The sequence below is a fragment of the Cebus imitator genome, unplaced genomic scaffold (assembly GCF_001604975.1).
Source record: "Cebus imitator isolate Cc_AM_T3 unplaced genomic scaffold, Cebus_imitator-1.0 Scaffold103, whole genome shotgun sequence".
Lineage (NCBI taxonomy): Eukaryota > Metazoa > Chordata > Mammalia > Primates > Cebidae > Cebus > Cebus imitator.
Genome location: NW_016107418.1, coordinates 6,128,877 through 6,154,576, shown reverse-complemented (window position 1 = coordinate 6,154,576; position 25,700 = coordinate 6,128,877). Strand labels below are relative to the sequence as shown.

The 25,700-nt window shown below is 41.3% G+C and overlaps 1 protein-coding gene across 4 annotated transcripts in view; it reads right to left on the bottom strand.

The window, feature by feature from the left end:
- The window catches only part of CENPJ (centromere protein J), a 42,986-nt gene extending 31,237 nt beyond the window's left edge, over nt 1-11,749 (bottom strand). For 3 of the 4 annotated variants that reach the window (XM_017537549.2, XM_017537552.2, XM_017537554.2), the window contains exons 1-3: nt 11,626-11,745; nt 1,930-2,439; nt 1,271-1,394 (exon numbers count right to left, since the gene is read on the bottom strand). In XM_017537549.2, coding sequence (XP_017393038.1) covers nt 1,271-1,394; nt 1,930-2,373 — 568 coding nt within the window. In that variant the 5' untranslated portion in view covers nt 2,374-2,439; nt 11,626-11,745. Of the gene's footprint in view, nt 1-1,270; nt 1,395-1,929; nt 2,440-11,625 lie in introns of all 4 variants that reach the window. The other variant, XM_017537550.2, reaches the window with a different exon arrangement.
- Nucleotides 11,750-25,700: the final 13,951 nt, after the last annotated feature.

Here is a 25,700-nt window from a genome sequence, read left to right as displayed (position 1 = left end):
ACAATCTCCGCTCACTGCAACCTCTGCTTCCCAGATTCAAGCAATTCTGCCTCAGCCTCCTGAGTAGCTGGGATTATAGGTGCCTGCCACCACGCCCAGCTAATTTTTTTTATATTTTTAGTAGAGATGGGGTTTCACCACATTGGCCAGGCTAGTCTCGAACTCCTGACCTTGTGATCCGACTACCTCGGCCTCCCAAAGTGCTGAGATTACAGGCATAAGCCACAACGCCCAGCCAACTTGCTACGATTTCTCACGACCATGCCCCACCCAACCCCTACACCCAGCCTCCCTCACTTGCCAAGTCTTTTTCCCCTTGTATTCCTAATGCTCAGCACAATCTCGGAGCAGAACAGTGCTTTCCTGAGTTGGTAAAGTATATTTCTTAAAAGTAGCACCAAGAAGCAAGCACATGGCTCCAACCTCAATTTTTCAAACTGTGAGACAATCCATAATAATTTTATTATCAGATGCAGTATTTTAAAAAATGATATAGAATTAGAATAAACAAGATAGAAAATGTCCTTACTACATGCCAGGAACAATAAGGACTGATGACATGAAACTGCTTTGTCATTATGAGTCATGATTTTAAACATTTTTACTACTACAGAGTGTGGTCAAGAAACTTTCAAATCACTGCTCCAGGTCACATTTCCAGTTTTCTTTCCTGATTAGCACACAGTGCTTTCCGTTAACTGATGGGTCACACTACCACATTAAGTATCTTTGGTATGGTTCTTCAGCTGAACAGAGTGGCTTCTAAATATACCTTATGACACCCAACAGTTTTCATTCATCAGGCAGGAGTTGGATACCAGTAGTAGCTCTAGGCCAAATCTGGCTTTTCTTCTATCGAACCTTTTTTAGGGGAATAGGGTCTCACTCTGTTGCCCAGGCTGGAATACAGTGGTGTCATTATAGCTCACTGCTGCAGCCTCAAACTACTGGGCTCAAACAATCCTCCCACCTCAGTTTCCAGAGTAGCTAGGACTACAAGCATGGACCACCGCACCCAGCTCATTTTTTTTTTAATGAATAAACATGAATGCCTTACAGTAGGGCATGCGCACACCAGAATGCCACAGCTCCTTCTTGTTCCAGTTATATTACACCTCTACCATTTCACCTTGCCTTCCTGGCCCTTAAACAAACCGGAGTTCATAGCATATGATACAGGAAGTTAGAAATAACCTATCGAACAAATACAAGTCAGAAACGTATGTAACTATTTCTCATTGCACTGAAGCCCTGTGTAGGCAAAGCATACCTGGAAGTGTGCACTGCCCAGATACCATGGTGAGCAGCTTCTCTTGTTCCTCCATGAGTCTTTGTAGTTGCTCCAATTGTTGCCTCTTCAATTGTTCCTGCTTCTTCTGTTGTACTTCTTTCAGCTTTTATTTTTAATATAAAATTAATTTTATTAAATCAACTTTACATTTCTTCATGAACCCTTTGTTCCCTTAATTCCTTCCAACTCCCTCCTCCTATATTCCCTGGTAAGAAGTTTTAGAGAGGGATTCCTAGAGAGGGATTCCTAGGTAACTAAATTGGCTACTAAAAATCTAAAACTCAAATCCTTACGAAGGAAATTATATCAACTATCTCAATTAAGAACGCAAAAAAGCCATATAAATCCTTTGACTTAAAATAGGATGGTATCAGTACATCCACTTTTTTCCCCTAATACTTAATCAAACATTTCTTACTTTTTGCCAAATGAGGTAACAAAGTTATCGTAAGTGCTATAGTTATATCTTATATATTAAACATACTTTAATGTTTCACATTAGACAAAGGGCAAAATCTGGTATTCTGAGGATTTCAGAGTGAAGGGGAAAAAACAGGAAGACCTAGAACAGATGGCTTTATTACATAAATAGAAACCTGCAACGACATAAATTCATAGTAGGCCAAATCCTATTGTACCTGCTCAAGTTTTTTAAAAAGCGGGTCTTTAGAAGCCACTTCTTTGACTTCACTTGCAATATCTGGGATGAAGTCATTTTTGTTTTCTTCCTGGAGTCCAGGAGCATTGTGACATGCCACAATCTGTAGTCCCTTTTTAATGCAAGGAAAGCCTGCATGGGTTTCAGGTTTATCTGACTGTGGTTTGTAAGGGCTGTTTGACTCTGACTTCTGTTCTTCATGAAGTGAATCTTCTTCACTTACAAAGGTGAAGCTATCAGAAAAATGTGTGCCTTTAATAGGAAAGCTGGTAGAAATGTCCACAGCTGCTCGCTTCTCTTCGTCTGCTTCCAAAATTGGAAATCCACGATTTAATATGACCCCAGCCCGAGAAGGACTGGTCATCCACTGGGTTAGGAAGTTCTGCCCACTGTTTAACTCTGAAGAGGTTGGCATCAGGAACATCTTAGTCCAATGACACTACTGTATTTAAACAATGCAAAAGCTAGAAGAGCTGTTGATTTCCAACACCTGTAGACAAAGATAGTCAACAAAATGTATTAAAGCCATTAGATCTCTTACCCAAAATGAGCCCAAACCTCAACCCAGTACAAAAATGTCCTCGATATTTCATATACAAAAGACCTTAACTAGCAAAGCAATTGGGCATTAAGCTACGTTTTTTAAGTCTTAAACATAACCAAATTGAGTAGATCAAAAAACTAACCATTCAATTACTAATGATTTTCTGCAAGTGCTAGATTAGTTCAACTAAACTATGGAAGATAAAATACCTTTTAAGTTATTCACTTATGAAAAAAAAAAAAAGGCCACTCTCAGATATTACCACACTAAGCACTTTCCTGCTTTTGGCCCTAGTCTAACATTGCTTCTTTGTCCTAGTTCTAGAACAAAAGTCACCAGCACTACCCCTGGCTTTACCTGGCACGGTTTCACCTGTCCCTTCCTTGTCCATCTCCCTTTTAACACCTCGCCCACCAGAGAGCCCCTCATCTGTATTCCTAGAGGTAAAATAATGACATCACTCTTCTAGCACTCATCTCATTAGTAGTATGTTCATTACCAATCCATGGAATTCCTTGAAGATATCTGTATATTCACTACTGCCAGGCACCATGCCTGGCAGATAGGAGAAAAGTAATTCTTATGGCATGAGACAATAAAAATTACATTGGCTTATGCCATAACTCTGTATATCAGACTTTAAAATTGGCCAGATTCCTAGTGCAACTTTGCCACTGTGTGATAGATAAACAGAGAAGGTAAGCTTTTCCTCTGTGTGTATCTGATTTGACTAACATTTATTGAGTTCTTAATTTGTGTGCCAGACATTGTTTTCCACTCTGGGTACACAGCAGTTCATAAATCAGAGTCTAGTGGGGAACACAAACACACAAATTCCACAATATGTTAAATAGTAATACGTGCAAAGGGGAAAAATAAAAGCCATGTGGGAAAAGGAGGTTGCAAGTTTAGGCAGGGTCCTCATTTAGAAGGTAAAATTAAGGATCAGGGGAAGGAGAAGGCGCAAGTTGTGCGGCTGTCAGGGACAGGGTAAGACCCAGCCACCCAGCTATCCTAACCATCTGCAGGACACTCCCACTGACATCCCATTCCTCCAGAAACCCCCAGTTCTCAAAGCCCATCACCATTATCTACCTGTTTAAACCTACTACATCACTCACCATGGGAGGGCCTGAGATCCAGAGCCGGGCTTCACCTCTCACACACTAATCCCCACACCTTATTCTGCTCCATCTCCCAAGCATCCAAGCCCCAAAACACTCACAGTCCATCATCAGCAAAATCCCCATGATCCTCAGGCTCTTCTCTGAGCACTCCCTCACCTTCCTGAGAACATTTGTTTCTATGGAACCCATACTCTAGTACCACTGAGTCTAAAGACAAAACATATATTCTTTTTCTTTTCTCCTTCAGACCACTCTCCTTTTCTAGACCATAAAGTGAAATTTTATGACCAGGTGCGGTGGCTCATGCCTGTAATCCCAGCACTTTGGGAGCACGAGGTGGATGGATCACCTGAGGTCAGGAGTTCGAGACCAGCCTGGCCAACATGGTGAAACCCCAACTCCACTAAAAATATAAAAAAATTAGCTGGGCATGGTGGCAGGCGCTACTCAGGACACTGAGGCAGGAGAATTGCTTGAACTTGGAAGGCAGAGGTTGCAGTGAGCCAAGGTTGTGCTACTGCACTCCAGTTTGGGCAACAGTGTGAAACTCCATCTCAAAAAAACAAAAACCAAACAAAAAAAAACACAGAAAAGAGGCAAAAAGTGTAGTGTCCTTGAGGCTAAGTGACGAAAGTGTTTCAAAGAGGAAAGAGATGAAGGGAAAGGAGAACTGAGAACTGATCTCTGAATTTGGCAAAGCAAAGGTCATGAGAACTTCAGTGAGTGCAGCTTGGGGCAGGGAGAGCGAAAGCTTGACTACAGAGGATACATGACAGAATAAGAATCTGATGAGAGCAAGCACAGCTAACGCAAAAAGTTCTGTTATAAAGGAAGGAAATACATAGAAAAGTAAGGTGAAGAGGAGTATTTTTTACAATAGGAGACAAGCATGTTTATAGGCTGATGAGGATGAAGAAGGGGGAGAATTGCTACAATCACATCCTCGAGGAGATGGGAAGAGTGTAGTACCGAAGTCGAATGACATCTCACACTACTTTTCAGACACAATTCTAGACTTTATCAATATAACCAAAGGAAAATGATTGATAAAAGGGCAATGTGGAGGCAAACAAACATGTACATCATTTCATACCTAGTGTCTACAAGACATAAACATATAAAAATATAAACAGAAAAATACAGATGCCAAAACATTAAAACATGTTCATTCTCACTCCACTGAAGAAATGGAAATTAAAACAGTAACAACATTGCCATTTTTTTTTTACCACACTGGGTTGGCAAAGACTAAAAACTGGTAATACACAGTACGACAGGAACTCTTTTTTGCTTATGTTCATTTGTTTTTCATCATTCAACTTGAAGAAACACTTTCATGAAGTACTTACTGAGCAAATAAACTGGTACAACATTTGAAGGACAATATGACAATATCTAGCCAACTGTAAATGCAGAGGAACTTTCACTCAGCAATTTCACATCTAGGCATTTTGTCCCACAATTATATTGGCATGAACTCACATTTGCAACAAACTGAAAATAAATGTCCATTAACAGAAGATCAGCTAATCATGGTAATCATATTATGCAACTGTTAAAAAGAACAAGTAGGCCAGGCGAGGTGGCTCACACCTGTAATCCTAGCACTTTGGGAGGCCTAGGCGGGTGGACTGCCTGAGCTCTGCAGTTTGGGACCAGGCTGGGCAACACTGTGAAACCCTATCTCTACTAAAATACAAAAAAAAAAACAGCTTGGCGTGGTGGCATGCGCCTGCAATCCCAGTTATTTGGGAGGCTGAGGCAGAAGAATTGCTTGAATCCAGGAGGCGGAGATTGCAGTGAGCCAGGATCATGCCATTGTACTCCAGCCTGGGCGACAAAGGGAGACTCAGTCTCAAAAAAAAAAAGAGAAGTAAGCTCTTTACTGATATTGAAGTAGTGAATATATCCAAGATATGTTGCTAGTTACAAAGCACACAACAGTGTGTATTATAAGAAATAAAGACCAAAAAAATTACAATTACATGGATCTATGCATCTAGTACAGTAGCCATTAGTCACCTGTGGCTACTGAGCAGTTGAAATGTGGCTAATGTGACTGAAGAACTGAATTTTCCAATTTAATTAAAGTTAGTTAAATTTAAAAAGTGAAGAAGTACAAAATATTTTTCTCTTAAACACGTGATTCTCTTGGTAAGACTACATTTCACTTTAACCACTGCATGGCATAAGATGCTGCTGTAATGAAGCACGTCAGTGTGCATCACCCCCCAGACTTCGCAGAAACATGTCTGCAATCTCGTCGGTGTCAATGGACTGATTCCGTCTGAATGATTTTTTTCAACACATGGACATAATATTGTATGTCTTTATTTGAATAGTGTAGGCAAACAGTACAAGTTACAGTGATCTATTTAAATTGTAATTGGTAACTATCTTAGTCCATTTTCTGTTGCTGTAACAGAATACCAGAGAAGAGATTAGGTAATTTATGAAGAAATTTATTTCTCACAGTTCTGGACCTGGGAAGAACAAGAGCATGGCATTGGCAACTGGCAAGGGTTGTGCCATGGAGGGAGAGCAGAAGGGCAAAACAGCCTGTGAAAGAGGCTCTCTTTTATAACAAAGCCACTCCTAAAATCAGTAACCCACTTCTGAGATAACAGCATTAATCTGTTCATTAGAGTGGAGCCCTCATGATCTAATCACCTCTTAAGTTCCCACCTCTCAACACTGTTGCACTGGGAATTACGTTTCTAACAGGAGTTTTAAAGTCGACATTCAAGCCATAGCAGTAATTAAGTTGACATATTTAGTATTTTAATTATAACATTATTTCTCTAGTTTGAAAAAATAAGTATGGGCTGCCTGCAGCGGCTCACGCCTGTAATCCCAGCACTTTGGGAGGCTGAGGTGGGAGGATCACGAGGTCAAGAGATTGAGACCATCCTGGCCAACATGGTGAAACTCTGTCTCTACTAAAAAAATACAAAAATTAGCTTGGCGTGGTGGCACATGCCTGTAATCCCAGCTACTCAGGACAGGCGGCTGAGGCAGGAGAATCACTTGAATCCAGGGCGCGGAGGCTGCAGTAAGCTGAGATGGCGCCACTGCACTCCAGCCCGGAGACAGAGCGAGACTCTGCCTCAAAAAAAAACAAGAAGTATGAACAATTTTTAAAATTTAAAACAAAGGTACACTATGAAAGAATCAAGTGGAGATGCAGAAGCTAGTACTATAGACAGAACAGTGATGGAAAAAAGACTGGAAGGAGGTGTCTACCGCAATTTGCTGTGGCAAAGCAAATAGAAAAAATTTTTTAAAATTTAAAAATAATAGTAAGAGACATATTCAGCAAAAACACAATAATTTTTATAAGTTTATTCTCAATAATAAAAAAGAATGATATGCAATTGACCCCTGAACAACACAGTAAGGATTAGGAAGACCAACCCCACATGCAGTTGATAATCTAGGTGCAACTTTGATATCCCCAAAACTTAACCACTAATAGGCTACCGTTCACTGGAGGCCTTGTAGATAGCAAACAGTTAACATATATTTTGTATGTTATTTATATTATATACAGTATTTTTACAAATAGTGTAAGCTAAAGAAAAAACATTAAGAAAATCACTAAAAAATATATTTACTATTGGTTAAGTGGAAATGAATCATCATAAAGGTCTTCAGTCTCAGTGTCTAAAATAAACATAAACATCTAAAAGATATGCAGGAAGACCTTTATGATAATCTGCTTCCACTTAATGAATAGTAAAGGTCTTCGTGTCACTAGTCCTCACATTGGACTAAGCTGAGGAGCGAAGAGGAGGAGAAAGGGTTGATTTTGCTGTCTCAAGCGTGACAGAGGCAGAAGTAAATCCAAGCATAAGCGAACCAACAAAGTTGAAATTCATGTTGTTCAAGAGTCAACTGTAATTAGTCACCTATATCAGAACTAAATATCCAACAACAAAAAAAAAGTTTTATAATTTTGAACAGAATCTGAGCTTTAAGCTTTGGCCAGTTATAAAAAAGCTTGGAAAGAAAGACGGTGAGAGAGGAGAAAGAGAGATAGAAATGAAAAGAAAAACAAATTATTTTCAGATGAAGAGAAGGTAAATAGGTTATCTGAGTTGCGGAAATTTTGTTAGAACATTGTGAAATTTAAAAAGATATTTTAATTAAAAGGTTAAAGATATTTTCCAAAAAGTGAAAAATTTTCAACTAAGTGACCAGTTATCCATAGAACCCTTCTATTACCATCCAGATTCAAAGCTATAAAAAATTCCAAGCACTTTTCTTTAGCTTTATCTGTGTAATGCAATGAAAAACTGACCAATTACCAATTTAGGTATGTTTTATTTCAAAGATTATCTGAATTTGCAAAGAGATGATATCAACTCAAAGCCTTAATATTGAACCTGTGGCATGGCTGTGTCTTGCTCTCACTCTGTCGCCCAAGCTGGAGTGCAGTGGCATGATCACAGCTCAATGCAGCCTCTACCACCCCCAGGCCCCAGAGATCCTCCCACCTCAGCCTCTGGAGTAGCTGAGACCACAGGCATATGCCACCACACCCAGCTAATCTTTTAATTTTTTGTAAAGAGTGGTCCCCCTATGTTGCCCATGCTGGTCTCGAACTCCTGGGCTCAAGCCATTCTCCCACCTTGGCTTCCCAAAGTGCTGGGATTGTGAGTGTGAGCCCTTGTGCCCAGTAGTTTGTGTCTGACAGAAAAATTTCAGCTAGATCTGAAAACGTTAGTTTCTTTTTGTTTTTCTGAGACAGCGTCTCACAATGTCTCCCAGGCCAAAGTGCAGTGGCACAATCATGGCTCACTGCAGCTTCAACCTCCTATGCTTAGACCTCTAGGCATCTAGAGTAGCTGGGACTACAGGTGTGCACTACCATGCCTGACTTTTTTTTTTTTTTTTTTTTTTTTTGTAGAAACAGGTGTCCCTCTGTTGCTCAGGCTTATCTCGAACTCCTGGGCTCAAGCCATCCTCCTACCTCGGACTCCCAAAGTGCTAGTATTACAGGTGTGAGTCACTGTGCCCAACCTAAAAACCAGTTTCTTATATGAATGGTGTCATAAGACAAAAAATCTGAATTTAATAGGATTTTATAAGAAGAGGCTACTGTTTCCCTTGCTGATTCATTTCCCTGTATAATACACATTGGAAATTCTTGTGTTCGGTTTTCTGAAGCATAATCCATGTATCATGAATATAGCTGTTAAAACTGTTCAGTATGTACAAATGCTATCAACTGCCAGTTTATAAAACTGTTAAAAGAAATAGAAGACTGTGAACTTAATGATACTGTGTTTTTGCCATTGCTCCCTGGTTGAGCTGTAGAAGAGGTTTTTTTTGCTTTTTTGTTTTGTTTCGTTTTTTGAGACAGAGTCTTACTTTGTCACCAGGCTGGAGTGCAGTGGCATGATCTTGGCTCATTGCAACCTCCGCCTCCCAGTTCAAGCAATTCTCTGCCTCAGTCTCCTGAATTGCTGTGATTATAGGCACCTGCCACCACAGCCGACTAATTTTTTTGTATTTTTTGTAGAGACAGAGAGTTTCACCATCTTGGCCAGGCTGGTCTTGAACTCCTGACCTCGTTATCCACCCACCTTGGCCTCCCAAAGTGCTGGTATGAGCACTGCGTCTGGCCTAGAAGAGTTTTATAAAGGCTCACTGTACCATTAATTGCAACTGAAGATTTGCTTGGAACGAGATGACTGCCTGCCAACCATTTAATAACCAAAAACAAAAATGGCAATGTGATGTACATTTTTTCACTGTATCACACTTTGAGAACCACAGCTATTCAGGCATTTAAAAACAAAAACAAAAATTGCTGCCACAGACAGTAACAAAAACAAATAATGATGTGTGAGCATCAGACAAACATACATATTTCCTTTTTTTTTTTTTTTTTGCCTGAGACGGAGTCTCACTCTGTCACCCAGGTTGGAGTGCAGTGGTGTGATCTTTGCTCACTGCAACCTCAGCCTCCGAGGTTCAAGCAATTCACCGGCCTCAGACTCCAGAGTAGCTGGGACTACAGGCATGCACCATCATACCCAGCTAACATTTTTGTGTTTTTGGTAGAGACAGGGTTTTATACCATGTTGGTCAGGCTGTTCTCAAACTCCTGACCTCAAGTGATCCACCTGGCTTGGCCTCCCAAAGTGCTGGGATTACAGGCACCAGCCACCGCACCCAGCCCATGTTTCCATTTATATGAACCTGAAGAACAGGCAAAATAAACCCATAGTTACAAAAGGCATATTGGTGGTTATCCAGGAAAATGGGGGCTGTCCTGTGTGAAAGCTGATCATATGAATTGGGTCATTCTTGTCATATCCAAATAAACAATCAAGAAGCCAAGAGGGAAAGGCACTCAGGACACATTACTTTGCTCCAATTATGGAATTCTCTCCAAGTTAGTATGGTGAAACTGCCTGTTGTAACCTGAGACCAGTTTGATCTACAGGTGCTGAGGTAACTTGCTGCAACTCCAGGACTAATTCTGCCGACCACCGTGGCCCACTCGGTAGGACTTGCTGCCTCCCCAGAACCTTAGGAGTGCCAGTGAACCAACGAACTTTCTCAAAAAGCAACACATATAACAGTGCTTTTTTTTTAATAAAACCTCCAACTTTCTCATTGTTCTTTGGACATACTGAGGACCACCTGGTCTGTGTGTATGCCTGGAACCGTCACTCTTCCCAAATAAAACGTTAGAGATTCATCTCTACATTTTCGACTTCAACAACTGGGAAGGTTAATACAGGGGGTGGATACATTTGGGCCGTACACTTAAGAATAGCGCACTTCACTGGATATGTTAGTCCTGAATAATTTTTAAAATTTTTTCTAAGCAAGTTAATTGACTTTTTCAGTAGGACACCTATCTAAAATAATAACTTTTTTTTTTTTTTTTTTTTTTTTTCAGAATCAACCACGTAACTTGCTTAATTTCAATGACCTTAGCAGGAAATCTTTTGAAATCCAAATTCAGAAGAGAGACAAGTTACAAGGTCGATTAATAACATGGAAAACTAGAAACTAAATTCCCTACTAGACTGACAAGTGCAAGTACTCTTGTGATGCAGCACCCAGACATCTGCATCCCCCCCTTCAACTCCCCACCAAAAAAACCCTCTATATTTTAATCACCCTTATCTGAAAAATATATTTAATGTCAGCATGAAGTATAAAAACTGTTTCACCAGAACCTGCTATTTATTATTGATACTGAGGTCTTGGTAAAGGGAGCATTGATAATATATATGCCCAGAAAGGATTAGTAGGTGGACTCAGACTTTACAGATAACAAAATGTGAAGGACACAGGTGTATGTGTATGTCAAACTCGTCAAATGGAATGCATTTAAACGTGCCATTTTTATTGCATAGCAATTATACCTCAATAAAACTTTTTAAAAATGTAACAAATTGACAGCCTTGAAACCTGAGAGTGCTATTTAAACACTCTTTAAAGCAATATGAAAAAAAGATAAATTCTCTGCACGGTGAGGGAGGAGAGCAAATACAAACAGCAAATTCAAAGCTATCTTTAGACCGTGAAAAGTAACTAGTTGGTTTGGGAAGTGATTTAGCAGTTCCCTGAAATACAACACGTCCTTGAAAGACACGAATCCACACGAAGCTTCAAGAGACAAGCCCTTGACAAAGCTAGGCGAAATTGGTGCTTAGGACAGCCAGCAACCGCACTTCACCACCCCGCTCCCCCGGACTGCGACCACGGCGCGCCGCGCTGCCCACGGGAGCTCAAGCCGCGCCACAGCCAACACAGAGAGACTGTCCCTTCCAGAGAGGCCGGCTTCCCAGGCTCCGCGAAGAACAAAGCAGTGCGAATTGGCGAAGCCACCGAAATGCCGTGGACCAGCTCAGCCCCAGCGCCCCGCTCCCTCCGCGCCCCGCGGAGCCAGCCTCGAGGCCCAAGCAGGGCCCTGTCCGCCCACTGCCGGCCTTCTCAGGCGCTGGGCGGCGGCCCCCTGCTCCTTTCGCCCACGAATTACCGCTCTGCCAGGTGCGGGCCGCTCAGTAGGCACGAACCGACGCCTAAGCCTCCACCGCATTTACAAATCAGCCGCCACAATCACAACCTCCGGCCGGAGCTCCGCCTCCAAGAGCAGGCCCCGCCCCCGTCCCGAGGGCCTGTGGGAAGTGCGGTTCTCACCCGCCCCTCTGCGCTAAAGCGCAGGCACCGCTGAGCCCAGGTAAACTACAACTCCCAGTGACGCCACAGTGATGGGCGTTGCCCGGGAGGTGATGGACAGCGCGCCGCCTTACGACCAGCGGCGGGCCTGTGGTCGCTGCAGGCGGGCTACGCGGCGGGACGGGAAACCGTTTCCGGGAGAGACCTTCCGTGGTGGACGTCGCCGCAGGCTCAGGCGCTTAGAAAATTAAGGGGAGCGCTTAAGAGAGCGATCGATCTCCGTGTTTCCAGCAAAGCAGTGAGCACAGAGACTCAAAGCTAACCTAGAGCCCGCCGGACGCTGTAGGAGGTGTTTTGGGTGTTTTCCTCTATTTGCGTACGGTCTATTTTGTCGTTTTCTGGTTTGGTTTTTTTTCTTTTTCTGTCTTTGGTTTCCTCTCTGGCTGAGTGTGTCTTAATAAAGGAGAAAAAGGGCAATCCACTACATCATTTCATAAGACGAATATAACCCTGTGGGAATTCACTCCAAAAATAGGCACCGCTCATGTCTCAAATGGCTAATCGGTGGTTTGGCAGAGTGTGTCCATTAGATTCTGAAACTCGTGTGGACACTGACAGGGCAGAATTCAATAAATGTTTTTTTGTTTGTTTTATTAACTACCACGGCCCTTTCATCTAGGAAGTTACAGCACCGCGAGTTACCACAGTTCTACATACCTGGCTTCCGTGTCTGATTCAACAGTAAGCCAGGTAAAATGTTTAAAGAAATCAAAAGCCATTTATAACCGTTAAAACTGAAACAAACGACCGCTAGTTAAAAACAAAACTATTTCACAGAAATTTGGCCCTCCAAAATTTGTTCTGCCTTCTACTTCAAAGAGTCTTCTTCCCTAAGGCAAGATTTTGATTTTGCTTCTTTTTTCTTTTCCATTTTTCCATTTTCATGACGGGTGAGGAAGCTAAAGCCCGAGACTTCCAAGATCACACAACCACTTAACATGCCAGACAAGGACCCAACCTTCTTTTTCACTTATGACAGCCCTTTGGCTTGAAGCATGCCCGAAAGTCTCATCATTCTTCCTAAAATATGTATCATTGAGGATAGTCACAATATTTTCTATTTTTTGTGCCTATGTTTTATTCCTATATTTTTATTCTAATATAATATGTAGTACCACATTGTTGATTGAATAAATCAATCTTTTACCACACTCAAGTCTTAACTGGCTGTTAAATTAAGGTTCTAATATGTAAGTTTTCACCTGTAGCCCATGTAATTCTCAAAACTGCCCACTAAGCTTGAAGGGTCCAAATCTATTACAAGGTGGAAAGGCCAGTGGGGAGGAACTTCCAGTTTCGAATCTGCCAGACAATGAAAGGTTCAACCTTATCAGCGACTCCTATCCTTGTTGCATCTTCAGATGGTGCTGTAGAGAAAAATTAGACTAAAAGTGCGGCACAGGGGTTTTAATGCCAGATTATCTGTTCTGATACAATCTTTTATGTCATCATAGGAGGCAAGAAGGCACTCCTATGTCATGGTTAAGAGCCCAGGATTTGGAGTCAGGCAGACTTGTGATCAAATCCTAGCTTGATAACTTACAAACACCTTTGCAGTCTTCAGCACTCAACTTTTCTGAAACCAGTCTTCTCATCTGCAAAACATGGATGGATAATAATGAGACCTTCATAGGACTGTCAAGAAGATTACGTTAAAAGAATATGTATGAAAACATGGCATAAAACCTACCACATAGTAAACAGTCAATGAACAGGAGGTGTTTTCATGTTTATCATGAATTTAACTGTTGGTGAACTCTGTCTACCAAAGCCTAGCTCTGTGGGTCATGCCAAATGCTGTGCAAGATACACAATAATACTTATGGTATTCCTAAATTATTTGGAAATAATTCTTTTAAATTATTTATTTATTTTTGTGGAGACAGGGGTCTCACTGTGTTGCCAAGTTGGTCTCTAACTCCCCGGCTCAAACAATCCTCCCACCTTGGCCTCTGAAAGTGCTGGGATTACAGGCATGAGCCACTGTGCCTGGCTGGTGGTAATTCTTTTCATCAAAGTTGATCTGGGAGTGAAAGACAGAGTTGACAGTTTTTCATTGCTGGTCTGATGGTAGCAGTGTTGCTCTATCCAGAGAGGACATGTCAGGTGCAGTGGCTCACACCTGTAATCCCAGCATTTTGGGACACTCAGGCAGATAATTTGAACCCAGAAGTTTGAACGTTAGCTAGGTATGGTGGCATGCAGCTGTAGTCCTAGCTACTTGGGAGGCTGAGGCAAGAGGATCACTTGAGCCCAGGAGTTTATGACCACACCACTACACTACAATCTCCATGACAGAATGAAACCCCCAACTCTTTAAAAGAAAAAGAGAGGAGGGACATCAGGGCTAGCCTAGCCAAGGGATGATCCCCAACCCCAGGTGATCTAGGCTAGAAAGGGGAACTCCAGCAGGTTGGGGAGATGCACGTGTCTGGCCTCTTGGCAAACTCAAGAAAACCCACACCCTACTTAACCTGCAGGAAGAGTGAAGGAGTTCTTCACCAAGGCCCAAAACAGATTTCTAAAATTACTTCAGTAAAGTTTCTATTTTTTTTTTTTGAGACAGTTTCACTCTTGTTGCCCAAGCTGGAATGCAGTGATGCGATCTCAGCTCATTACAACCTCAGCCTCCCAGGTTCAAGCGATTCCTCTGCCTCATCCTCATGAGTAGCTAGGACTACAGGCACATGCCATCACGCCTGGCCAATTTTGTATTTTTAGTAGAGACGGGGTTTCTCCATGTTGGTCAGGCTGGTCTTGAATTCCTGACCTCAGGTGATCCACCTGCCTCCACCTCCCAAAGAGCTGGGATTACAGGCTTGAGCCACAGTGCATAGCCAGTAAAGAAGTTTCTAACAACAATTTGGGTGCCAAGAGACATTTTTTTAATCTTGGTGTTTTGATATAGGTAAATCTATTACTGGTGCATTGAACTTACAGCAAAAGATCCTGGAAACCTAATGGATCTATACAGCAAAGGGATTATCACATCCACTACATTCTAGAATGCCTGACCAATGATGTTGAATAGACAGTAAAGGATTTCTAGCTTGAATCTTAGATGTGAAAACAGCAGAGCAATACCATAATAGTTGTCACACCTGTATTTTTGCTTTCTTCAAAAACAGCAATAATTATATAGTAGTTTGATGGTTCTTCAAGGATTCTATAGGTTTTTATTACATATTTTTTTGTAAGATGGGATGTCTCTATCACCCACGCTGGAGGGCAGTGGTGCAATCACAACTCACTGTAGCTTCAACCTCCAGGACTCAAGTGGTCCTCTCACCTGAGCCTCCCAGCGAGCTGAGACCGCAGGCATGTGCCACCACACCCAGCTAATTTTTGTATTTTTTGTAGAAATGGGGTTTTGCCATGTTTCTCAGGCTGGTCTTGAACTCCCAAGCTCAAGCAATCCACTGCCTCAGCTTCCCAAAGTGCTGGGATTACGGGCATGAGTCACTGTGCCTGGTCTCTCCATTATTTCTGCATGTCAGTTTTGACACATATAGAATTCATGGTTGCCAGTTTGTTTGTTTTCTTTCAGCACTTTATATCACTCCACTGCCTTCTGGCCTCCATGGTAACAAATTGGCTGTTAATCTTATGAAAGGGCCTTTGTATGTAGTGATCATTTCTGTCTAGCTGCTTTTAAGCCTCTCTGTCTTTGGCTTTCAACGGTTTATTAATATAATGCTACTGTAGACTCTGAATTTATCATACTTGAAGTTCATGGAGCTTCTTGGAAGTGTTACGTTATGTCTTTTATCAAATTGGGACTTTGGGGCCACTGTTTCTTCAGATACTCTTCCTGCCCCTTTCACTCTCTTATTTCTTTCTGGGACTCCCATTATACATATGTTGGTACACTTGATGGTGTCCACAAATCTTTTGGACTTTGTTCCTCATTCTTTTACTTTCTGCTCCTTAAACTTAATAATTTCAATTGTTTTATCTTCAAGTTTGCTCATTCCTTCTTTTACCTGCTCAAATCTGTTAAGCGTCACTTGTGAAATTTTTCATTTAAGTTATTGTACATTTTTTCTTTTCTTTTTTTTTTTTTTAGAGACAAGGTGTTGCTCTGTCACGCAGGCTGGAGTGCAGCAGTGTGATTATAGCTCACTGCAGCTGTGAACTCCTGGGCTCAAGTGATCCTCCTGCCTTAGCCTCCCGGTAGCTAGGACCACCATGCACCACCATGTTGTTAATTTTTTTGTAGAGATGGGGTCTTGCTATGTTGCCAAGACAAACTGTTAGCCTCAAGCAATCCTCCTGCCTTGGCCTTCCATGGCGCTAAGTTTACAGGCATGAGCCACCATGCCTCATCTTATTGTACTTTTTTTTTTTTTGAGTCGGAGTTTTGCTCTTTTTACCCAGGCTGGAGTGCAATGGCGCGATCTCGGCTCACCGCAACCTCCGCCTCCTGGGTTCAGGCAATTCTCCTGCCTCAGCCTCCTGAGTAGCTGGGATTACAGGCACACANGGCTCACCGCAACCTCCGCCTCCTGGGTTCAGGCAATTCTCCTGCCTCAGCCTCCTGAGTAGCTGGGATTACAGGCACACACCACCATGCCCAGCTGAATTTTTGTATTTTTAGTAGAGACGGGGTTTCACCATGTTGACCAGGATGGTCTGGATCTCTTGACCTCGTGATCCACCCGCCTCAGCCTCCCAAAGTGCTGGGATTACAGGCGTGAGCCACCACGCCCGGCCTATTGTACTTTTTAACTACACAGTTTCTCTTTGGTTTTTTTCAATTCCAAAACTTCCATTTGGTTCCTTTTATACTTTCTATCTCTTTATTAATAATCTTTATTTTTTAAATAATTTCAACTTTTATTTTAGATTCAGAGGGTACATTGCAGGTTTGTTACCTAGGTATAATTCATGGTGCTGAGGTTTGGTATTTGACTGAGCCCCTGACTCAGGTACTGAGCATAGTACCCAATAGTTTTTCAACCCTTGCCCCCCTCTCTCCCTTGCTCCCCATCTAGTAGTCCCCAGTGTCTGTTGTTGCCATCTTTATGTCCCTGAGTACCCAGTGTTTAGCTCCTACTTACAAATGAGAACACGTGGTATTTGGTTTCCTCTTCTTTCATTAATTCACTTAGGACAATGGCTTTCAGTTGCATCCATGTTGCTGCAAAGGACATGATTCCATTCTTTTTATGGCTTCATAGTATCCCATGGTGCATATGTACCACATTTTCTTTATCCAATCCATGATTGATGGGCACCTAGGTTGCTTCCGTGTCTTTACTGTGAATAGCGCTGTGACGAACATACTAGTGTCTTGATGACACTAGCATATGCTGTGATCAACATACAGTACATGTGTCTTTTTGGTAGAATGAGTTCTTTTCTTTTGGATGTGTGCCCAGTAGTGGAATTCGTGGGTTGAATGGCAGTTCTGTTTTCAGCTCTTTGAGAAATCTCCAAATTGCCTTCCACAGTGGCTGAACAAATTTACATTCTCGCCGACAGTGTATAAGCATTCCTTTTCAATGCAGCCTTGCCAGCATCTGTGGTTCCTTGACTTTTAAGTAGTAACCGTTCCGACTGGTGTGAGATGGCATTTCACTGCAGTTTTGATTCGCACTTCTCTGATTAGTGATGTTGAGCTTTTCTTCATGTTTGTTGACCATTTGTATATTCTTTTGCATGTTCTCTACTTGTTGAGATGTTGTTCTCCTGGTTGTTTCTTTCCATCCTTTTTCTATGTTTTCTTTCACTTTTTGTCCATGTTTAAGACAGTGCATTTAAAGTATTTGTCTAATAATTCCTGTATCTGCACTTCCTTGGCTCAGGGACAGTTTCTGTTCATTCCCTTTTTTCCTTTGAATTGGCCATTTTTTTCTTTCTTTCATTCTTTCTTTTTTTTGCATGCCTCATAGTATTTTGTTGAAGATTAGATATTTTGAGCATTATAATGTGGTATCTCTGGAAATCAGAGTCTCTCTCCTCCCCAGAATCTCTTGTTGCTTCTTGGACAACCTTATAGAGTAGGTTGTAATGATGAAACTGGGTGAATTACCTTGTCCACAAGCCCCTTGGTAATAAATTGTGGAGTCAGGATTCAAAGCCATACCCTTTCCACTCTATTCTCTACTCTATCTTTTCTATTCTCATTTTATTCAGTATCCTAAAAATCTGAATCTTACCCATTGCCTTACTCCCATTTCAGTGAATCTCAGATTTGTATCTCCAGCCTCTCTTGAAGGGCAGATAAATATATTTCTAACGGCTTGCAAGCACTATCACGAATTTCAAACTCAGGAAGGCTTAAAGTAAATTTATTATCTTATTCTCCTGTTTCCCCGAACATTCCCGAAATTTTCTTCTTTCCCGCCCTTGGGAATCCCTTCAATTTCTCAGTTAAATGACAGGACCATCTACCCACCTCTCCCAAATCTGAGCTTTGTATTAATCCTCATTGGCCAAATCCCTGCTGAAACATACAACTGGAACAAAGTCCTGAACCCTCCGGCTGAAAAGACAAACTCCGCCTGAGACGTGGTCCCGGGGCTCCCCACCTGGAGGGACCCAATTCTAGGTGCGTTCTGGCGACCATCCCTGCTAGGGACGCCGCACTCTCCGGCTGCGAGCTATCGCCAAACTGATACAGCGCGCGGAACCATGATCCCCAAACTAACACCGAACCTGTAACCGCAGTCCCCGGACTCACGCGGGACCTCAACCGCAATCCCCAAACGGACTCGGGACCTGCAACCATGATCCCCAAACTGACGCGGGACGCGGGACTCAGAACCGTGATCCCCAAACTGACCCGGGACCGGCAACCGCTATCGCCAAAGCGCAACTTTCTTTGGGGGATCCTGTTAGACGTGATTACTTGCTTTTAAAAATTGACAAATACCATGGGCAACTTGTCAAAAACCCGTCTCTACTCAAAATGCAAAAATATTAGCCGGGCGTGGTGACGCGCGCCTATATTCCCAGCTACTCCGGAGGCAGAGGCGGGAGAATCACTTGAACCCAGGAGGCAGAGGTTGCAGTGAGCCGAGATCAAGCCCCTGCACTCCAGCCTGGGTGTCAGACAGAGTGAGACTTTCTCTCAAAAAAAAAAAAAAAAACAAACTCAAATGCGGAATATATGTGTGTATATACACGCATACATATTCCATTTAAACATAGTTGTATATTTTTATTACCAATTGCTCAGTTTTTCTCCAGGATGTCTTAACAGAAACCCACATAATAAGTCTTTTTGAATGCACAGAATTATATACAAAAACCCATGGTTTCACTATCACATAATGTTAATTTTTAATTTAGAAATAAATGTTTCCATGTTCTTGAGTCACACACTTGATCTGTAACTGAAATGACATGTTTTTATTAAAATGTATATTATGTGTTGTAATAGCCATAAAAACTAGAAATGATTCTTAAGCCAACACACATATTGCAAGCTAGGATATTCAATTTTTACGACGTGTTCAATTTACAACATGATTACAATATGTTTCTTAAGATAATACCTAATTTTCCCACAGTTTGCATGTATAACAATTCTGAATTCACTGTCATATTTACTTAAGAGAGAGTCCTTAAGAACTTTTTTTCCTACAGGATGATGATAGAAATCTTTGCAAATTGTATATTCTGTTTGAAAGTGAAGTACTTATCTAGGCAGCTGAAGAAAAAGCTACAGCCTGGGTGGCAGAGTGAGACTCTGTCCCAAAACTAAAAGAAAAGAAAAATGGTTGAAAGTTTTTCTTTTCATTAAATCCTCAGGTATTTCCAAATCTCATAAACTACAGTCTGATAAAACATTGTGCATTCAGGGAAGAGGGGTCATGGTTAGCAGAGGAAGCAGAGATTAGCAGCAGGAGACAGTGAGTGAGCTACTCCAAGTTCATCGGGAGACACTGTGAAATGGCCCGTTGGGAGGCTGGGCCCCGAGAGGCAGAGGAGGCCCAGGCCAGCCCTGTCCTCTCTCTGTTCCCTGAACTGCAAGATAGTACAGTCCCACATGTCCTATGAAGCAGGATATTACTAGAGCACAGATAAATATGAAAATAGAATTTCGGACCTGCCAAATCTATTCTTGAAGGAGAAAAGTGATAGTGCGCATCATTTGCAAATGTCAGTGCTGGAGTGATATACTGGTAAGCCAAGTTCCTGGGGCCAGAAAGAAAGATATGCAGTGCAGGCTCATCTTCGCAGCGTCGCTATTTGCTGTTGTTCATTTAAAGGCTCTGCAAGCTACATTCCATCTCTTGAAGTGAACTTGTAGGCCTGGCAGTTCAGATAATAGGATTTCATACCTGGATGAAATCTTGAAAATAATTAAGGCTAACCTCCTCTTTTTTTTTTTTTTTTTTAGATAGAGCCTCACTCTGTCACCCAGGCTGGAGTGCAGTACCATGATCTCGGCTCAGTGCAGCCTCCGCCTCCCGAGTTCAAGTGATTCTCCTGCCTCAGCCTCCTAAGTAGCTGGGATTATAAGCAAGTGCCACCATGCCTGGCTGATTTTTGTATTTTTAGTATCATCATGTATACATCTTTGTGCACTTATTCACTTATTTTCTTAGTAGTGGAAAGGGAGTTTCAAAAGTTATTCATCATTTATTTTAATTTGTAATTTTAAAAAATCTTGTGTTTTTTTTTTGTAGAGATGGGTCTCCCTACGTTGACCAGGCCGGTCTTGAACTCCTGGCCTCAAGTGATTCTTCCACCTCAGCCTCCAAAAGTGCTGAGTTTATAGGCATGAGCCACCATGCCCAGGTTACAATATTATTTAGTTTTTAATAAAATAGTACATTCACATTGTAGAATATCTAAAAAATAATAATAATGGCATGTTAACTTCTTCCCCACTGTTGTCCCCAGCTCCTCTCCCCAGAGGCACCTGCTGTCACTTGCTCCTCACGTAGCCTGCTAGAGCTACACTAGGAGTAGACACATGGCAGTGTGCTACTCAGCCTCTTCCGTGTTGGCTTTTCCACTGAATTTATCTTGACGATCGTTCCTCATTGTTACATATAGAGCTGCCTCCTTCTTTACAGGAGATGGGGCTTCACCATGTTGGTAAGGCTTGTCCCGAACTCCTGACCTCATGATCCGCCTGCCTCAGCCCCCACAAAGTGCTGGGATTACAGACATGAGCCACCACACCCAGCCTAACCTCTTCTTTTTTTAAACCACCTCCTTGTAAGAAGTAAAAATAGAAATCCAAAGATTTTAGGTTCCAGGCTGGCCTGGAACCTCTGTTGACAAATTAATGGGCTGACTCAGCCTGCCCCTCCCTGGACTTCGGCCCTAGGGCTTGGCCATAGTGAGCCTCATCTGTTCTGTGCAGTGTGTTCAACTCCAGCTGAATACCAGAAATGCAATGTCGCTGTTTCCTTCCAATTCAGGTAGAATTGTATATTATTCCCTTACACGGCTTCCCATACTAAGCTGTCTCACCATCTCTGTGGACAGATGAGTAATTTGTGCCCGCTCTCCTTCTCAGTTTGTCTTCTGTGTGGAGAACTGCCAACATGGTTTCTCCTTTTTAGAAACTCACATACTATGAGTGCAACCTTGTGGAAGATGTACATAAACATTTGAAATGTGCATACCAGCTCCTGTAAAGAAGGAGGCAGCTCTAGCTGTGATGATGAGGAATGATCGTCAAGATAAATTCAGTGGAAAAGCCAGCACGGAAGAGGCTGAGTAGCACGGTGCCATGTGTCTACTCCTAGTGTAGCTCTAGCAGGCTACGTGAGGAGCAAGTGACAGCAGGTGCCTCTAGGGAGAGGAGCTGGGGACAACAGTGGGGAAGAAGTTAACATGCCATTATTATTATTTTTTAGATATTCCACAATGTGAATGTACTATTTTATTAAAAACTAAATAACATTGTAACCTGGGCATGGTGGCTCATGCCTATAAACTCAGCACTTTTGGAGGCTGAGGTGGAAGAATCACTTGAGGCCAGGAGTTCAAGACCGGCCTGGTCAACATAGGGAGACCCATCTCTATAAAAAACAAGATTTAAAAAAAATTACAAATTAAAATAAATGATGAATAACTTTTGAACCTCCCTTTCCACTACTAAGAAAATAATTGAACAAGTGCACAAAGATGTATACATGAGGATATTCATCACAGCATTGTTTACAATAATGAAAATTTAGAAATAACCTCTAGGATTAATCAATTATGGTACATTCATATCCATACTCCTTAAAAACAGTTGATTTTTAAAATGTTTATGTAACTAGAAACTGTGTTATTTATAGAGGTTTTAGAAGTTTTAGAAACGTTATCACAAAGTACCTTAAGACTTTTTAAGGGTGAAAATTACAGATACAAATAACTTATTTATATGTTGTTTTTACTGATGTGTAACGTACTGACTCTTTTTTTCTTAGTGCACACATGTAATCTTAGACAATGCTGATGTTATGAGTCAGTACCAACTGAATTCTACCCAAAAGAACCATGGGTAGTTCATATTGCAAACCCAGATTTTTATGGGAATCTGAGAAAAGAGACTCTTGGATGTAAAGAATTATGATCCTAATAAGCCCCTGGATGTCACACCACCTCCTGATCAGAAGGCGAGTGGTCCTGATAGATATTTCATAGCAAGCACTTGATGTATCATAGGTGCTATAGTACACATTTGGGTTTGTCACAGATATTATAGACAGAAAATTGTCCAGAAATACACAAAAACAATCAGACTTCTTGTCACCTCGGAAAATGGACAGAAACAAAAAGGACAAAAGACTACTTTAGCACTAGAAATAGATTTTTTGATATCCGGTCTAGTGGGATCAGACTGAAAATGGACACAAAACACTGATTATCTCAGAAAACCCAACAGTAATTTTAACCAGTGGGAGGGAAAAGCCTTTGCGTTAAACTGATTACTACACACTAATGACTGGAAATTCGATGACCAGCATTTTGCTAAAGAAATTCTTTCCAAACAAAAGATTGTCTCCCCAAAAGAAACATACTTTCCTTATAAACCAAGATTTTATTTTGGAATCTGGCCAAGAAGAAAGGCTTTGGACATAAGAAATGCACTCTTCCTGAGTTACATCCAAACAGTTCTGATAAATATCAACTTACAGTAAGCACATGGTATGTGTTAGATACAATGACTTAGCAGGGCAGAGCCTCCTTAGACAATCGTCCAGAAATGCTGCTGCAGTCATCAGACTTTCTCGATGTCCCAGCAAATGATAGTCACAACAGAAATAGGCAAAATAGTAGACTCTTTTCACATTGAAAACGTATTGTATGACAGCCAGCATAAGTTATTCAGATTCCAAATTACTGCAAATATACTGATGATCTTTGGAATCTTGACAGGATAATTAAAATTGGAAAGAAGTCCTTGCATTAAGAGTTATTCCTATATACCACAATGCTATAGATAGTGTTACTGTTTCCCTGTATGAAAAGTATGAAGAAAAGCTCATGCAGAGCCTTTGAGTTTCCCTCCTCTAAGCTAGAACATCTCCACCTCCTTCGCTCGTGATGTGCCAACTCTCAGGAACTCATTTTGATCCTGTGGTATACTAGAAATGCACTTCGTACTCTTCAACAGGAAAGTGCCAATTGAAAATTGTATGGCTATCCGTGAGTTTCAAATAATAATAGATGAGAATTCTCCGGACATGCCTATTAAAATAGAATTGGAGTACAGCTAGTGCTCGACTTACAACCACGATTGGGACCGGCAGACCGGTCGTAACACGATTTGGTCGTAAGTTGAGTAGGCTATATGTACAGTTGAAATGGTGCATGCGGAGATGGTAGTGCTGCCGGAAGCTGGTCCGCACTGTTGTACACCCAGCTGGGCAACATTTGTGCTGCCAGACACGGAGCAGTCGTGGCTAGCGATTGTGGTCGTAAAGTCGAATGGTTGTAAGTTGCATAGGTCGTAAGTCGATCAATACCTGTATGTTCTTCCTATCTTATAGTGTTGTACCTTCCCCTTACAGTGTTATACCTACCTCTTATAATGGTATTCCTTCCTCTTTTCCCACTGGGTTGTTCTTAGATCAATTTAAGGACATATTCATGAATCTTAACAATTTCAGCAGTTAGGTTAACTAATTACAATAAGCCTTTGAGCAATAAAGAAGTGTGCTGTTTGCTTTACCTCTAGAAGTGAAAACAGAATATATATGCCTGGACAATGCCACAAAGGAGGAAGACACTGTGGAACTCACTGAGTAATTTACTTCTTTCTTATCCCTAGGACTCTACAGAGTTTGCAAAATGTTGTGTAAACCTTAAGCACAGTATTAAAATTCTGTTTGTAGACTTTTTAGTATTTTATTTTGCTTATCTAACTCCTTAGTGAGCTTTTGAGACTTTTTACTTTAACTAGCATAGTGATCATTATTTTTATAACCTCAATATTATATGAAATTGAATGCCATTATTAGATTAATTTTTTTTCTTTTTTTGAGACAGAGTCTGAACTCTGTCACTGAGGCTAGAGTGCAATGGCACAATCTCAGCTCACTGCGACCTCTGCCTCCTGGGTTTAAGTGATTCTCCTGCCTCAGGTGAGTTGTTGGGGCTACAGGCATATACCACCATGCCCAGCTAATTTTTGCATTTTTAGTAGAGATGGGTTTTCACCATATTGGTCAGGCAGGTCTCGAACTCCTGACCTCAAGTGATTTGCCTGCGTCGGCCTTCTGAAGTGCTGGGATTACAGGCGTGAGCCACCACGCATGGCAGATTAATTGATTTTTAAAAAGAAAAAACAATGGTGATGAGATTTAGGCAGCCTCTCAACCTATTAATTTACTGAGCAGCCCTTAGAGTAAAGAAGTTTGTTACTTTTGCCTGATATTTTCAAAAATGGAAATAACAATAGCCTTCCTTAAATGGAGTGTGTAAGTCTAAAGTTCTATACGGCTGCTTAAAGCATACCCAAAACGTAGGGTTAATTAGGCATCACATTCAGTCTTGTTATATTTGTTAATAATCATGTTTAAAGAGAAGAAGATCCAAAATGAAAACCAGAGATTATGAGAAGTCTGACTCCTTTATTTTAGAGAGAATGGACTGTGGTCCAGAGAGGAGTGACGTAGCTTCCAAAAGTCAGACCCAAAGCGAACACAAGTAGCCCATCCCCAGAGTGTGGCCCACTTCTTTCTGCCTCTGCCTGTGCCTCGGGGACACCATCTTCCAGTGCAGAAGTTACGGCATTGGGCATCCAAGCTGGAGAAGTATGCAGAGGAGGCATCCAGCTCATTTCAAATGATCTTTTAACAATTTCTGGGATACCTAAGGAGGCCTTGGGGACTTATCATGTATTTTGTAAGGGATCTATTATGCATTTTGTAAGCATCTACAAGAAAAAAATTTGTGAAATTTTGTTTATCCTAAAGTCCATTGTAATGTTAAAAATTTAATTATACACTGTACAAATTTCAGTTTTTATACAGAGAATGTTGAAATTCCTTATCTTCCTCAAGATTTTGAAGTTGTAAAATGTAACACCTTGGAAAAAGTAAGAATCTGATTTCTAGTTAGGAAAAAAAAAAAAAAAAACAACAAAAAACAAAAACCCAAACAACAACAACAAAAAACCTGTTTGAATGTCTTGAGTGTTTTTCCTATTTGATCATTTTCTTAGCGTTTTGAAAAATTATGCATATCCTGAATATCATATATTCCTTAAAATATTTGTTGACTTTCTTTGTTTACTTATTTACTTTTTAGAGACATAGGCTCACTGAGTTGCTGTTCTCAAACCTCCAGGCTCAAGCAATCCTCCTCCTTAGCTTCCCAAAGTGCTAGGATTACAGGCATGAGCCACTGTGCCTGGACCTGGTGGGTTCTCTCCCATATTCTTGACTATTAAAAGAGGAAACAGGCTGCTCC